We start from the raw sequence: 17,863 nt of genomic DNA on the forward strand, positions 1-17,863 counted from the left end.
CACTGATGCCCAGGATGTCAATATTTATTCTTGCCATCTCATTTTTGACCACCTCCAACTTACCCAGGTTCATGGTTCTTACATTCCAGGTTCCTATGCAATATTTTTCTTTACAGCATTGGACTTTCCTTTCGCTTCCAGGCATATCCGCAACTGAGCGTCCTTTCGGCTTTGGCCCAGCCGCTTCATCAGCTCTGGATCTACTTGTACTTGCCCTCCGCTCTTCCCCAGTAGCATGTTGGACGCCTTCCGACCTGAGGGGCTCATCTTCCAGCGTCATAACTTTTATATGCCTGTTGTCTTTGTCCATGGAGTTTTCTTGGCAAGGATACTGGAGTGGCTTGCCGGTTCCTCCTCCAGGTGGATCACGTTTGGTCAAAACTCTCCACTATGACCTGTTCATCTTGTGTGCCCTGCTCGGCGTAGTTCATAGCTTCTCTGAGTTCTTCAAGCCCCTTCGCCACGGCAAGGCAGTGATCCATGAAGGGGTGTACAGTGGTACCTCAGGTTAAGTACTTGATTCGTTCCAGAGGTCCGTACTTAACCTGAAACTGTTCTTAACCTGGAGCACCACTTTAGCTAATGGGGCCTCCTGCTGCCGCCGCGCCGCCGAAGCCTGATTTCTGTTCCTGAAGCAAAGTTCTTAACCTGAAGCACTATTTCTGGGTTAGCGGAGTCTGTAACCTGAAGCGTATGTAACCTGAGGTACCACTGTATTCTTCTGTTAAGTTTGCTACCCAAATTATACAGCTGCATGTTCACCTGCAATCTGTGCCCTTGTAACTAGGAAAAAAACCATATGTGAGCTTGTGAGCTACTTTTCCATATGAAGAAGTAGCACCTTGTGGTATTTCTCTTGCTTAGGAAAAGCATTATTTAACAATGCCTTCAATGTAGCTTGAAGCCCGGAATAACGATAGTCCATGCTTTAATCCCTCTTGCCTGTAGGCACTTTAAGATTGGAGAGTCTTGGGTATTTCTTCCTGGGGAAGTTGGAAGGAAAATTCCACAATATATGTCTAAACCAGCTTTGTTTCCCTTATTGCCTATACCAAAGGGAGCAAGAGAGTTTTGTGTTTGTATCTTGGTTATAGTTTATTACAACCAAGCTAGTTTATCATTTCTATTCTACATTTCTGCTTAATAATAATTGATAATAGTAAATCAAAGCACTGACATTAAATTTATCAACATAAAAACAAATATAAGAAGACATGCCCAGTAAAACAGTACAGTGACAATAATAAAAGATCACTTTTAAAGACATGGGGTTTGATCCAAGCATACCCTTTTATCCATGGAGGGAGTGTCAGTAACGTCACATTCTACGCTGTTCTGGAGGGTACCTCAAATACATTTTCAGGGGTGCGCTAGATTGAAAGAGAACCTTGTGAAAATTGTGCCCCCTACACTACCATTTGTGGGTGCCAGGAGACCCTTTCCCCAAGTGGAATTCCTTATGAAGTGAAGTTAGTTTAAAAATATAACCCAAAATAGCATGTATGTCTCTCTGCACTTCCTTAAAAAATGTACATTCCTTTTTTAAGTAAGTGTGATATCTCTTTGATTAGGTTACTTAGGAAACCAGTTCACCTGAAGGAGATGGGACTTCTCATGCTGCTGTTAATGACTTTTGGTCATTTGCTGTGTTTTGTTTTGCTTTGAGGCAGAGTTCCAAAGAGTGTTTTGTTTGAAGTCTACGGTAATTTCACTATGATTTTTGTGGAGAATAGAAAGTAAACCAGATTTATTCTTTAACTGCAAGCCACGTCCATGACTTTTTCGTGTGAATAAGAACTTGATCAATATGCACTGGAATAAGAATATTTCTAGTGAACTGCATTAAATTGATGAACATACCCTATGGGGAAATGCTTTTTTGTTTTTGTGTAATTCCATTACTTAATTATGGGAAAGCCTGCTATGTTAAAATTACACCGCTCAGGTTTCATGAGAGACTGTTAACACTTGGCTACTTCCCTGCCAGCTTGCATAATAATTAGCTTCACGCAGAGTAAAATAGTGGGACTTCAAATGAAGTAAATATTGCTGGGCACGAGCAGGATCTGATATCACATAGGGTCAGTTAGAGGAAAACAGATTGCTAGTTCTGTCTGTTAGAAATCACTGTGATGAGTTCACAACAAATACTCTTATGCTTTACACTGTGCTCGACTTCCCAGTAATAATTGACCACCCTACATCCACTCTTGTGCAGCAAACTGAAGCAATGTGATTTGTCTTGTCTTCAGTTCAGTATGGTTTTAAATACCATTACTCAGGAGCCACCCCGTTCCCAAGTTTGCCTTGTGAAAATACATCTAATGGGATGGGGTGCTTACTAAATTGAGATGAATGAGGCAAACTGGCATGGACATATAGGATGAAATCTTTGTCAGAGAGCAAGATTTTTAATTATTTTTGGGGCAATATTGTTCTGTTGAACTGCTGAGTTTTCCTCAATCTGCTGCGTCTGTTGGATATGTTCAGATGACACAGTTAACTTGTTTACTGGGATCGGAACAAGCCTTAGGCTTTGGCTCTGTGGCCTACCAAGCCCTAAACTGCTGTTAATCTTTACTATGGTTTGTTGAAATAAGCCAGCTTTAAACTAATTATTTCAAGTTAGCTTGTTTCATACAAACCATAGTTAACCTTGGTTTATTGCATTTGGACTAAAAGGCAAGGTGAATCAAAAGTTTACAAGTGAAAATAACTTCCTTTTGTAAACAGCAGGACTCTGTACTCTGGTGCAGATGTAACACTGGCTATTACCAATTCTTTGTATATTGGGAGCCAGCCTTGGGTTTCCCCTTGGTTTCCTTAACCTTGGTTGACGATTACTTCTGCACTATCACATGTGATGCTATACTGTACGTAAGGCAAACAGAAGAATGGATGGAATACCTAAATGCAGTGCTTTTTTTTCTAAAAAAAATAATTTAGGGGTAAATTCTCATATTGAAACTCTCATTTTCCTACTCATATTAAAATACTGCTCCTCAATGAGGCCAAACTTAGATTCACAAAATATTACGGGGTATGTGTACCCCTGCATACCCCCAGAAAAAGCACTGCCTAAATGCCCAAAGTGTTTTCTTAGAAAACCCTCCCTCCCTTCCCATTTGTGTTTGTAAATGTAGTTCTACATATTCTGGTGCAAATAAAGGTGTCCCTCCACCCATCCACACACTTTCCCTTTGCTTCTGGCTCTGAAATCCTATCAGATGCCAGAATACAAAATAAAAAATCTAAACCATGATTACTTTTTCTTTAAGAGGGATTAGAGGACACTTGCAAAACTGTGTTGCTGGCACCAATACAAAACAAAACACAACAACCTAGCTTGTGCAACAGATTACTAAATTACGAGTCTCACTGAGGACTTTTTGTTAAATCTATGGGAGTTGTGGCAAGGGATTGGCTCATTCTGCTTCAGCAAGAAGAGCTCATTGGCTTCATGACATTACATTTCGTTTCAACTCTCCCTGAACCATGTTGAACTTCACTTGGAACGTTCCTCTGCTTTTTTTTAATCCTGAAGCTGTAATCAAAGAACATACAAGGAATGAAAAAAGCTTACGAGTGCCTTAATTTAACAACCTAGGCATGTTACAAAAAGAAACAACCCACAAAGCCGCAATCCTCTGTAAAGGCTAACCTAATCAGTCCTATTCCAAATCTATGCCATTTATCTCTAGCAGTCCCCCCCCCCCCGGGTTTTGTCTCTAGGCATACCCTTTTCTACGATTAAATATGCACCTCTGCCCTGGGAAAGAAGCATATCACACAGATGATCTGATGAATAGCTATTTGTGCCTTATATTTAAGCCCTTGCTATCCCTTCTTCATGACTCTTCATATATTAACAAGTGGGCATCTTTTTCAGCACTTCCAGAAAAGAGATACAGAAGATAATATTTCCTAGCAAGAGGGAATGATTTAAATCAAGATGGTTTAAAATCAGTGATTTGAATGAGCAAGAAAAAGGAGGTTGATTTAAGTCAAGTTTTCTTTTGATACTACTTCACATATTTCCTAAAAGATAGTGCAAACTACTAAACTCTGTTAATTTACAGAATATTGCTTACCTTGTTCCATATGTACAACCAAGCCTTGCATCTCTTAGTCTCAGTATACATTTTACATACTTCCTTCTTTTTCCCTGTAGAGGGAATGTCTCTAAAATGTTCTCATATAGGATCTTTCTTATGACAAACACCCATGACAATTTGCAAAGTTAGCAGCAGAATCCTATTTGCCCAGGAGTAAATCCTCTTGACTTCAGTAGGGCTTTAATTATAAGTGAGTATAGGACTGCAGCACAAGTATGGAGAATAATAGAGACCTGAGCGCTGCACAATTTTGTCTTCCAGTCTTCTTTCCGGTTGCTCCTTTCTGCTTCTCTTGGTCCACATTTAACAAAAATGAGGTATCCATGATTGATAGGTCAAAGCAGGGGTGATTATTACTAGGCAGACTAGAGCTGTTGATTCTCATCAGATTAAGATGAAATGCCTATATCTGAGTAATGATAAGATAGGTTCTTCATTGAGACAGAAAAATCTATCTGGATATATCTGATGGAAGGGGTTGATTCAGTGCATATAAATGAACTGTAGGTCTAACACAGCCTTGTGACTATACCCCACCCCCAAGTTACTACTAGCCTGTTAAAAGAAAAGAAAAAGCACTAACCTGCTAGGTGCTGTCCAAAGAGGGATGGAGAGCGGCATTTCTGCGCTGGGTGCAGAGGAGAGACAAGGTGCTCCATCCTTCCTCCAACAGCCCACTCCTTTCTGTGCATGGAATCCTCGTTGACAGTGACTACAAAGCTACTATCAAGGTTGGCTAATGTGCTTATATCCAAATTAATTTACATTTGATCTCTTTATTATATAAGAGAAACTTAGCAAACCTTGTCAGAAGAATCCCTGTGTAGGAGTTTCCACTTGTGCAGTGGGGCTTTCCCCCCACTCTCCTCCCCCTGTGCCCCTGAAATTACCTTGTGGCGGGGAGTTGGGAGGATCCCCAGAGTAGGGTGGGTGGGTGTGGTTTGTTCTGCTTGTGCAGAGAGAATGTTCATCACAGTGCAAAATTGAATTCCACCCTCCGTATTTTCAATTCTTAAAAACATCAAAATCCAATTATTACTATTTTTAAAAAATCTTAAATCTGATTTTTAGTCCACCTAACATGCTTATATTTGAGAGGAAGCCAATAGAGACATCAAAGGTGGTGAATATGGGATTAATCTCAGTACCAGGTCATATGTCTATCCCCAAGATAGTAACGTCAGCACGTGGGCCGGTGCGGCTGTAGCATTTCTCCCTGAAATGTGGTTAAAGGAATTGAACTGGGCTGCAGTGTTGTGCTCCTCTCCCTTAGAAAGTCAGGTGGCCCTCTGCCTTCACCATAATGAGAGGAGTATAACTATTACATTTGAACTGCCCGGTGGTGCCTTGGCTGCTTCATTTCTTTATTTCAAGGGACTTTGTCTGAATTTGCCATAGTGTGAAAATCTCCAAAGTTGCCATATCAGAGAGAAATTATTTCTGAAGTGTTGTTTTTTCCCCCTGTCACTTGAGAGCAGTTTCAGATAAAAGGTTTTAGAACAAGGAGGTCAAGTGTGTGACAGCCTGTTTTCCTCTGCCCTAGAAATATATTTATGAACTCGCACTCAAGTCCCCCCCACTCCACAAAACCCATTTTTGGTTTTATTTTAGCTGAAAGAACTTCCTCATCCTCCGGTGCCCTTGAGAGCACATTGAGATAGGCGTACAGTATTTGTTTGTTTCTGAGAGCAGAACATTTGTTAGAAGCTGGAGGAGATTGCTTTCCATTCCCCTCTCTCACTGCAACAGACATCCAAATGCCAGGGACACAAGAAGGTTTTGTTCTAACCCAGAGTGTGAACTTGCACCATGAAGAGAGTGGCTGGGGATTCTTTCTAGCTTTCAAGTGCCGTGGGTCGAGGTGATCTTCAGCACAGTACATTTACCTGCTTACCTCATAAGATAGATGCTCTTCTCTACTTAATGCCACAACCCACCACATAGTGAAGCTTGATTAATTCATTTGATTCCTGAGGGTACTGTCCTGGATTGTGCCTCTTCTGAGTCCTCTTCCAGGCTAGGCATTGTACTCCATGCTAGACCAGCAGTCACTTCCAGATGCAAGCAATTGTGGAAAGTTAACTTCGTAAATAGTATTTTCTGCAGCCACAAATTCCCCATTTGGTTAGTTTGGGACTCTGCTTTAAAAGATCTGGACTGCTCTTCTATTTAAGTCAAGCCAGAGGGAATGTAGCATTCTATAGCATTGGCTGTACTGAATACAAAGACCTGTGAACCTGGTAAATCCTTAGAGTTTGGTTTTCCTGTAATGTGGAAGCCTGAATTAGGTAATTCTGACCTTCATAGTTAACAGCGAGAGGTTAATTCACAGTTCATTCCCAATTTAGCACAGTAATTAGCTGTTTGTAGAACACTATTTGTGTTTGTTTTGGAGTTAAATACACATAGACGTAAGCCACACTTTTAAAAATCTGCTGCACCTTTATAGAGTGAAATTTAAACTTCCTGACTTAATTCACTAAAACATAATGCAAACGTTTGTTTTTTAATTGGTCAATTTTAAAGCAGACAGATGCTTCGAAAGGAACGATGTAATGAAATTATATCCATTTAACAAAATCTACTGCTTATTATTTGTTTTCCAATTAAGTGTCAGTTAAGAAGCAATTTCTGTAGGTGGGAAGAAGAGGTATAGGCATTGTTTCTAACATTATATAAAGCCCAGAGCTGTAGCTGAAAAAATTGGTCCAGGATCCAGTGGGGCATTTAATCACAGCTCCATCTGCAACCAAGCACTTTGAATGGATACTAGCTTTTTGTTAAATGTTAACCCTCATTTAACCCTCTTTAATGTTCTTCTTTAACCTGGCCTTTGGCTGATTGACATCAGGTGCCCTTTTAAAATGTGATGAGGGTGTTATTGGGTTGTTCTTGTTTTTATTATGTATGTGTTTTTATATTGTGAACCGCCCTGAGACCTGTGGGTATAGGGCAGTATACAAATCTAATAATAATAAAAATATATATATAATATATCATCATCAATATGATGCACTTGCTCAGTTAAAATTATGAGTACTTCACTCTTGCAACTAAGCATATGATGGCACACATTTTATGATAAAAAGAGGGGGGAAATTAAAGCAAGCTTTTGATCAGGTACTAAAGTCCAGTTCAAACACACTCAGCCTTCTGCATGCAATTGAAGCCCCCTCTGTGGACACGTTCATGTGAACAATGTAATATGTGACCTGGGCCATTATCAGATACACCTGTAATCTCCTGACGAAGATTGCCAATAGTGACACATTTTTTTTTGGCTGCCATAGTCACAAGAATTGCCTTTGGTAGCTGTGCATGAGGGCACAAAGTGGACCTCTGGTGGCATAATACATTTTAAAATAATTTAATATTGAGATGACCTAAATAAGAATTCTCATTAACACATCCCTAGAAACAGACTGGATACATCGCATAATTAAGGTGCTGAACTGGTGGAAATACACTCATAGTTCTAGTATTTAAGTGCACTAATAGAGTTGTGGTATAAAATGTCTTCAAAATAGTTTGTACTTTAAAAATTTTTTGCACTATTGCTATTTCCTGCTCCTGGGTTTCCTTTTATTAATGCTGTTTTTATACTGTTTTAAATGCCATGTTGGGTTGTTGTTGTTGTTTTGTATATATTATGGTGTTAATTTTTATGGTAAGCACCTGAGAACTTTTTGTTGCTGGGCAGTGTCTAAATAAAATAGGTAAATAATCAAATGTGCTTTTAAAAATCTCTTGCAGCCACCTTGTATACTTCTGGCATCTTGTTTGGCGTCTTCTTGAACAGCAGCGTACCTATTTTCTTTGAACTTTTTGTGGAAACTGTCTACCCTGTTCCAGAAGGGATTACTTGCGGCGTGACCACTTTCCTAAGCAACATGTTCATGGGAGTTCTTTTATTTTTTCTTACTTTCTACAATAAAGGTAAGGAGTATTTAGATGCTTGTGGTGTATCAATTTGTTAGCACAACGTATTTCAGCTGGGAGTTTTATTTTTTGCTTCACCAGGAAGAGGAGCTTCATGGAGATTCTTCTGTTAACACTAATGATGTGTATAAATCCCTTAGCATTTGTAGAAGAATAGGCCTCCCTATGTGTTCGTCTTTATAAGTCTGCCAGTCAAAGATTGAAATCTTCACATAGAATTGTTCCTTTGAAGGCAGGGCAGTGGGATGCCTTTGAGATAAATACTGTGGTGGCTTAAAAAAAAAAAAGACAACAAAGAACCACGTAATGTTATGACCATTAATAACGTACGTAGCTAGGCAGGCTAAAACAGCGATAAAACTAATCCAATCTCATGCTTCAGGGTCTAATCTGGTTGTTTCAGGGGGTCAGAAGAAGCATGTGGTTTCATTTTCATCTTCCAGACCTGGTCTTTTGACCACACTCACGATTTACAGATTGGCAAAAGAGGGGGTATCTCCCCACTGTCCTGTTTTCAGACAAGTTTCGGAAGATCGTAAACTGAGGAAGGGAGAGTTGTGGGTTATGTGTTGCTATAGTGCAGGTGAGGGGAAACTCCTTCAGTTCAAGGTCCCTCCATTTTTGACAGGTGGGCAGGGCCACCCACATTTCGATCACCAGGCATCATACACCATAATTCTGGTTTCAAGCCAGCGGCAAGCACAATCTAGTCCCGCAACACTAAAAACAGTTGATGGTCAAATGGGCCTGGTTTGTTCAAAATGGCCTGACGGATACCTTCCCAGTGCAATGCTATAGAGCTAAAGGGTTGACTCAACCTGAAACCTCTGAGCTTTGCTCCTGTAGAGCACAAAGGGTGTGGAACCATCTGAAGAATGTTGACAGGGTTTCTTCTCCCCACCCTCCTTCTGAAACGTACCCTCTCATACAACAGAGAAAAGGTCTTTAGCCTAATGTACATCTTCTTGTACATCTCCCATACTTGGAGTGTATGTGTTTGCAGATGTTTGTTGTATGCTGCACTACATGCTGTTGTTTACATGTTCATGTAAAATGCCCTGTGTGCACATGTAAATAATGAACCAGAAATGCAATGGCCCTTAGCTATTGGTTGAAAGGATGAATATTTCTGCAACCTCACATATATCAGTCCATATTTTATTTTTCTTCAGCTCTTGCTGTTCTTTCACAAGAACTGCCATAGAATCATCCTCACCTACGATGCCATGATTCCTTGGAGGGAGAATAGAATACACACAGATTTTGCTGTTAGTGCCTCCCAGTACACTGGATATGCCAGCAGAGCTGACTTACAACCCACATGATGACTACTACTGGTGCATTGTAATGCCATAAGTTTAGTTTCTTGCTCTGAATTATTATTTTTTAAGCGCATTCTTGTTAGTTGACATCATTTTGGCCAGAAAAAATAGCTTTGACATTTGAAAGCCCCATAAAGACGGTTGCTGTCTTTTAAACAAATCTATAGACCACTTACGGTTGGATAGTTTCCATGTATTAATTTGGCAGTTTGAGGGAGAGGAGCATAAGGGAATGTGAGGATACTGGAAACTTTAGTGATTTTACTTAGTTGGTGTACATTCTATTCAGTGTGGTAAAAGGTAAATCTTTTGATGGAATTGATAGCAAAAATATTATTAGTAGGTGATGCCTAATAGAACATAAAGAGATATTTCTGAAGAAGCAGTGCTGTCTATAATATTGAGAGTTTTGCACCTTTAGCCCTCTGAGTTACTGGGATTAAACCAGACCAGTGTTGTTAGGTGGTTTTAGACCTGAGGGTACATTTGAGTTCTGTAAAAACAGTGAACAAAGTAGGCATTTCTTCAGAGATACACATAATATTGATAGGGAGGTGGCATTTGCATTGTCCTTGCTTACTGATTAACTTTTAATAATTAACCATTGGACAGCATTGGTTTGGACTGCATCTTTTGCTGGAGAAATTACATTTGCTTGTCCTGACAAGCCAAATCAGACTGTTGTTGTTGATTAAAATGATATTCTCTCAATACAAGACTAGGAAGGCAAAAGAATAGCTGATGGGAGTCAAAAGAATTGACTAAATGAACACACCCTGTAGATCTTTAAAAAGCACTCACAGCTCATTCTGGAATGATTTACAGACTCTGGATTTGAAATCCAATTTATAAATATGGTCTCACTGTGCTCAGCTTTCCTGAGACATAGCTGTATAAGCCTAATTTTCTTGTGAGCATTTGGAATTGTGGTAGGATGCAGAGATGCTCTTAATCTTTCTCCCCCACAATGTCTGCACAGCAAAGGAGTTGTGAAGACCTCATCCCATCATTGTGACTTACTTACCAAGCAAATTAAGATGGCTAAAATTTAATTAATTTTGTTTTTAAAATGTTCCATGACAAGAGTTATAATCAAATGATAAATTTTGTCTCAGTGTGTTTATTCTCACTGCATCTTCTTAAATCAAAATCTTTGGTGCTTTATAATGCTTTTCGTTTATGTGTAAATAGTTTTGTTAGTTCTCAAGCATAACAACTAAAGACACAGAATAGGCAAGGCTGTCCTGCGTGCCCCAGTTCAGCTGGAAGAAGTCAAGCAGGGGTGCTGGCCTATTTGAGCATCCCAGCTCGATTTCTTACAGTACCCGTATTTTCAATGAGGACAACAAGATTGCAGAGGTCTTTCTCCGAAGTGTTTGCCTTATATGATGCTTTTAAAGAACTGGCTGTTTTTTATGATGAAGTAGGCCATGCTTGCATCGATATTCAAGACTAATCTTTCTTCTCCCCCCCCCCATCCAGAGTTCTCTTGGTTTAACTGGTGCCTCCCAGGCTCCTGTCTGCTAAGTCTTCTGCTCATCCTGTGCTTCAGGGAATCCTACGATAGACTTTATCTCGACGTCATCGTCTCCGTTTGATAGCACAAAACAGAAGGGAGCTCCAGAAGAGGATGGAAGTTAGAACCCTGCTCTGCCTCTTTCCTTTGGAAATTGAAAAGACCAAAGGTCAAAGCTAAAAAAAAACCTAAACAGTTTTAACACTGACCTTTTAACTGAACTTACAAAGTGGTTTTTAAAGTACACTTCCTAATTTCAGATTTTATTATCTTGATAACGATGGTGAGTGTTGTACTTGAATGGGAATTTGAATATTTTTTTAAAAGCACACACTCAGAAGAATGTGCGTTAGGGAGAAGCTATAGTTTATTAACTGTGATATTTTTATTTAATAAGCTATTTAACTGGGTATACAGATTTTGTGCCAACTCAAGCCATTTACAAGATAGATACAAAATGAATATCTTACTTAGGGTTTAAGGGAGGAACATATTCACCATCACAAAAAAGTCTATTTTTGCAGCCTAAAGAGTCTAGTAAGAATTCTGATGTTCCAATATTTTTCCTGCTTTTAAAACAATATACTACCCCCCATGGTGTAGTATATGAAAAGACAAGTGTCACTTTGATGGCCAAATATTTGCAACGTAGTTAATCAGGGCTGAACAACTTGTTCCCTCACTATGAGTCCTCTAAGCTGTATCAAAATGAGAATAGTAGGTAGATATGAATTTATCCTTCTAGGATTTTAACTATGGCCAAATATTTAAAATCCATATAAATGTCTTGACATGCCCCTTGTACACTACATTTATTTTCTAATGAAGCAATTTCTAATGTTTTCTAACCACTCCCCTTCTTGACACATTGAAGGGTCTTATGTCAGTTGGTGCTATATATTCAGTTATGTCTAAAACAATTAATTGCCTTAGTATAGGAATGACATCGGTTGTGAAGGTATCATGGGTCAGCACTACCTTTACTGGGATGTTTTTAATTCATTTCTCTATCCAAATACTGCAAGCTGTCCTCCCAATGTTTTATCAAGCTGACTGAACAAAATTTATAGCTTTTCTGTGACAAGTCACGTGTGTTTTCAAGCTAGTTCACAATTTAAAGAGTGCCTATCATGTGTGATTTTGTTTTTAAACAGATATTCAGTGGTGGTACTTTCGGGTAACAAAATTAAATGGCAAATCAAATCGATCCAGACTTTATCTTCTATAGAAAGCTTTCGATCCAGTGGGCAGATCCCACTGGTGGGGGCAGCATTTACCAATTTCTCTTCTCCCTCCCACAGTGTTTCAGCCCAACTCTCTGGACCATTGAGGGGGGTGGGTGAGGCTGAGGGTGCAGGAGAGCAGGGAATCTCCCTTGTCCGCCAGCAGGAGCAAAGTCTGATTCCAACTCAGAGTCTCCAGCCTTGGAACTTTGCATAACGTGGTAGTTGCAGTACTGTGTATCCTGTATTACAAGACCTATTATTTGGTTGGCTTTGTTTTCAAAAGCCAATCTAGCTTCTCCAGTTGGTTTTACAAAGCCTCACGTGCTCATGCTTTGCAAGAAATCTTATGCAAAATACATGTTGCTACCATCCATTTGAGAGAGGGAATTGTCAACCTGTGTTTACTAAATTGTGGCCAGTATGCTTCTCAACTAACACAAATATTTTGAAACACTTTCATGAGCATTCTTATAGCTCTGTTAATACTGAGTTTTAATCCTGAGCTTGTTCTCTTCCATTGGTCAGTCGGTCTGTGTGCATGCATGTAAAATATGTTTGCACATACAAATCTTACGAGTGTAGTTTTTAGTAGTAAATTTCCACAGTGTCAAAATTCTAATGATATATTTAGTGCCATTGTCCATTCGAAAAGCAATCTCTTCAAGTAATGACATAGTTTACATAACACAGTTGAGTGACTATTTTTTTTTAAGAGGAGGTAACAAAGCCAACTTGCTCAGGGGCATTTGTGGATTCCACAATCTAATATTATGCTTCAGTGAGAACTTTGAATTTGGATATGTTTCACTCCTTCAAAGAAGTTCCATTCTGCCACTCTTGATTCATTTGGCCACTGTAATTCAGAAATTAAGCAATATTTCTCAGACACATGGCTTTATTCTGTTTGTCCAGTCATTTTATTCTGTGGATAACTGAAATATTTCTTCAATTTGCATTTAGGATCTTAAATGGAATTATTGGTGTCATTTTATAGCGTCAACTTTTTGTTGTTGTTATGGTACCATTTTGTATTCCATATTGGTTAATAGGATGTGACAGCTTGATGAACTGATCCCTGACAGCTCATGAAAGATGAAAAACCTTTCTCTTAGAAGTACCTTTCAGCCAAAATATAGCCATTTTAATCTGCAATACAGTGGACGCTCGGGTTGTGAACATGATCCGTGTGGGATGCACGTTCGCAACCCGCAGCAGCATGTCTGTGCACGTGCGGGTTGCGATTTGGTGCTTCTGCGCGTGCCCAAAGCACGATTTAGCGCATGTGCAACCTCAGAAACCCTGAAGTAACCCATTGCGGTACTTCCAGGTTTCAGAGCGTCCATAACCTGAAAAAGCGCAACCTGAAGCGTCTGTAACCCGAGGTATGACTGTATAGAAATACTCTGATTTCCCCTCACTTTACAGGCAGGCTTTTCTGTATTTTTTTCAGCAGGCTTCCTCACAGCTCTTGCCACATGATTTTTCTCTTGGGGTGCAACACCTTCAAGGAGGAACAAGGCCATCCACTTAACACCCTTTCATTGCCCAGTAGGGAACAATCTAGCATTCATCTAATAGCAATGTCAATTAATACATCCTGGTCCCAGTTACATCAAGGTTGAACCTTCTTTTTGCTAATAAAGAGTTATCCTATTGGGATTGCAACTGTATACATTTGAAGTACTTTCACAAGAAGCAGATGATGTTTTTTCACATACACATACCCCTCCTGGCTGCCATGTTATTTGTGTGGCATTAGCTAAAATGAGTCCATAGAATCAGGTTAAGTGTTCCCCTTGATTACGCTTCAAGGCATTTCTCACTGTTGGGATTTTAGGGAAAGAAACTCTCTGTGTACTCTTAATCTGCTCCCAAGAGGAGTCAAGGCATTTTTTTGTTCCTGAGTTTTGTCTTTCTTCTCTTGAGCACTTAAAAATGAACTAGAAGATTGATGCAAGTAGATGTCCTCCTAGTCAGAGGGCAGCTTGGTGGCAACATCATGATAGTATCCTTTTTTCTTCTTATATTTGTGTTGTTAAAAAGAAATCACCAACTTGTTGGCTGAGAACTAGAAAATGTGAGTAGGATCTGCTGCTTCATTTCCTGGAGTTGTGCTTCGGCCAGTCACTTTTTGAACTTGGTGTCCTCATCTGATGTGTGTGAGATAATGCAGGTATAACTTTATTGGCACTGTCTAGGATAAGACAGATCTGTTGTCCCATCTTTTATGTAGTGCAGATCTCCTGTTCAGACAAGGTGGCCGCCTACTCTCACATCTCATATGTAATGCATACTGGCATAACCTGAAGAGGTGTTATATCCTTGTGTGTGCTGTTGTATGTGTGGAAAACATTTTGATTTTATAGGGATTGAACACACAATGCAAAATGATTCACCTCCAGGTGTGTGCTTTACTAAAAAGGGAAGTAGATATATAGACCTTAGGTAGAATTAATGAATATGAAGGCTATACATTATACAGTGGCTCAAGACAGCCTATAAAGGTTCTGATACAAGCAATTTTGATTTGGTCATTAACCTGCTTTATAATTATATTGCATAATAGTGGTAACTTCTCAAGTTGCTAGGGCAGCAAAAGTGTTTTGGAAAACACTTTTTGGATGTGATGTGGTTGCTTATACTTTTTACTCATCAATTCTTTCCCAACATTAAAGTGAAAGTGACACGATTGGCTAGATAGGTACATACAGCAATTGTATAGGAATGGTTAGGGTTATATATAGACTATCATGAAGACACCAAAGAGAAGTTCTTCCATGCAAGTTCTGTTGAAGTGAATAGGAGCAGTACAATCTTGTGTTGACCCCCTTCATTCAATGTAACTTTGTACAGGAGAAATTCCCAGTGGATTATATCTTATCTAACCTTGTGCTCCAGGCAGCCTGCACAATATGTTCTCTAATAAATTAGTGAAGTTTTATTATCTGTTAGACATTTGCTTGGTCTCATTCAAATGAGTAGATCTGCCCTTGTTTTGAATGAGTCAGGAATATGAACTCTTCTCAGAGCAGTCTTACATTGATTCTCTCTAAATGTCTAAATATTGAAATCATAATATAATGATCTAAATTTAGATCAGTATTTTATCAGTTAACAGTGAAAGGCACTGATTGCCATTCTAATTACATCCCATAGTTTGATGCTACAGCCACACTTACTTGGGAATTTGGTATCATTCAAGCAAATTTAATTTCGAGTAAACGTGTTAAGAATTTACGTGCCAGAGCGTTCAAAATATGTTCCTGAGAAAATGCACCAAATCTTTTTATCATTGATCCAGCTTTGGGGGAAAGAATGCCCACCTCTGTCCGTGCTCGGTGACTTGCGTCCTGCCTAGAAGTTCAAACAAGATAAGCATGTGGAATTATTTTCGCATGTGAAATGGAAAATACTGGTCAGTGTGGTTGCGTTGTGCATGCAGAAACAAATGAATAAGGTCTGTGACATTTAATCACATAATCAGTTAATCAAAATATTTTGATCAAATGAACACACACACACGGTAATTATAAGTACTGTTGATGACCAATCCATCTTAGAAGTATTTCCAGCCCTTGTGTGAGAGAATGGGGAGTCCCTTTTCTAAGATGATGTGTGCTACCGCACACGTTTTTATTTAGAACTACTGGGTTGTATCCCATGTTGCATGAGCTCTTTCTCTTTGCCCACTCTAGAGGCCACTGTGCTTGCCAAAATCCTCTCCAAAGGGCTGGAAGAACCTGGCCAACATTGTGAGCTGTCCTCTGGGGCTGCAAGGGGTTGCAGGGTGCTGGCGGGGGGAGCAAGGTGTTGAGTGAGATTGCCTTCTGCTTATGCCATATTGGGTGCAACCCTTAGTTTCTCATATGCAATAATTGTGCAGATTTGACTAATTCTTTAATTATTTGACTAAACCTGAGTTCATTATTGATATTTTAATTGGTGGCAGCCCTATTCTAAGATAAAAAATTCCACTCCACCCCCAGATCCAAATGCAGCCATACATTATTTCAAATACACTAACATACTTTATTCTAACTGAATTGTGTATTTTTTAAAGAAAATATAGATAAAAACCAATTTTTATGTGTTATATTTGAATGAATGAATGAAATAAGTAAATAGATAGAAGAAAATGTGGATAATTGCAGTAGGCTGTGGTAAAGGGCATGTTAGGAAAGCGTCATGATCTGGGTTTGTATGAGGAAATCAATGAATCTTTGTTACGGCATGGAAAATGCAATTGTATAGTAGAAGTCTGCACTGCCACCCCTGGAAATGGGCCAGGATCCTCTTTAACCCAGGCTAGAAGACCACTAACTGAAAAGAGAAGTACTCTGTACCAATGAATTCAGAAACTTACATAAATTAATATGCTTTGATGTTGTACGATATATTCCTATCTGTGCTAGTGATTGAGAGGTTCAAGGAGCTGGCAATAGACTGCCCTCTAACTCTGGCTTTTGAGATTTCACCCTCCATTGCCAACACTTTTTGAAGCATATCTTCACAACCAGAAAGGCTTGGATTTTATTCTTTTAAAGAAGAAAAGCTTAATTCTTTTTGGCAGTGCCATGTTGAGTGGCTTTTCTGTTCTATGCAATGACAGCATATGCATTGGTCCTTCCTTTGGGTTTCTGAACACGTAGCAGAGTCTTTTTTACATTTTCTGTTTCCCCCCTCCAGAACAAAGCGACCTTGGAGCCTGAAAGTTTCAGGATCAAAACCCCTCTACAGTTTGCCTTCATTGCACTCTACATTTTTTGTACCAGTCAGGGCACTTTGCATTCTTACTGTATTTGTATCTGCAATGTTTCAGATATGGGAAGAATTGATGCTAGTGTCAATATTTCCCAATGTGAGCTGGAGAGGTTTATTGCTATCTCCCATGAGCCTTCAGTTGTCCAACTTGACATCTTAAGATCCATATTTTTGTTTCATTTGGATATACAGCTGCAGGTTCTGAAACAACACAATCCATTAAATAATGAGAAACTGTTTGGTAAACTGGGTCACACAGGTGTTGAGGAGTATTGGCTTGAGCTGTGGTGAAATGTCAAAAACACTTTGGTCTGATCTTAGGTTGGTTGTCCTTTGCTTAAGGTTCATGACAAACCTCAATTCAGTAACTCCACATTTAGCTTAACTAATTTTTTTACAGCCACTGTTTTCTCATGTCTAAGCTTTTCTTTGAACTCAACTTTTTTATATGCATGTAGTCGTTCACCTGTCAGAATTCTGCATGTTCTGCGATATGCAGTATCCTCACTTTTATGTTTCAGAGAAAGTTTTATATGTTAAAATGCATGGATTTTTAATTGCATCTCAGGATTTGTTTTAACTAGGCCTGGTGGTGTGAAACTGTAGTAAAAACTATTCCCTTTCATTTGTGGGTATGACTTTTTGTAAATCTAACCTGAAATTGTAAAAACAAATACATAGAACATAAAATGATTTCATTAGGATTTGTAAGCATTTTGCTTTTTGTAATTTTGTAGGAAAAAAGGATATTTTTATTTTAGGGCAAGTTCTACTTTTGTATGTAATATGCTGACATGGGGCACAATCTGTCAGAAGCATATCCTGCATTCATCTCATGGAAATAAATTTAGAGGTGTGGCCCTGCCCTATTCCCATTCATTATTATTTTCCCGTTGGAACTTAAGTAGGACAGGTTTCTCATGGATTGTGTCTGTGATGTCTTTTATTTTTTAATAAAACTTATTTAAAACCCACTGTCTAATA

The 17,863-nt window shown here is 39.1% G+C and overlaps 1 protein-coding gene across 2 annotated transcripts in view; it reads left to right on the plus strand.

The window, feature by feature from the left end:
• Positions 1-12,099, plus strand: part of SLC49A4 (solute carrier family 49 member 4) — a 69,158-nt gene extending 57,059 nt beyond the window's left edge. The window contains exons 8-10 of one of the 2 annotated variants that reach the window (XR_008332270.1): positions 7,869-8,051; positions 10,859-11,540; positions 11,582-12,099. Coding sequence is in view for 1 of the 2 variants with exons in the window: in XM_053403757.1 (XP_053259732.1) it covers positions 7,869-8,051; positions 10,859-10,974 (299 nt within the window). In the remaining variant the exon portion in view is untranslated. Of the gene's footprint in view, positions 1-7,868; positions 8,052-10,858 lie in introns of both variants that reach the window. The other variant, XM_053403757.1, reaches the window with a different exon arrangement.
• The last annotated feature ends 5,764 nt before the right edge of the window (positions 12,100-17,863 follow it).

This window comes from Podarcis raffonei, chromosome 1, assembly GCF_027172205.1.
Source record: "Podarcis raffonei isolate rPodRaf1 chromosome 1, rPodRaf1.pri, whole genome shotgun sequence".
Classification (NCBI taxonomy): Eukaryota; Metazoa; Chordata; class Lepidosauria; order Squamata; family Lacertidae; genus Podarcis; species Podarcis raffonei.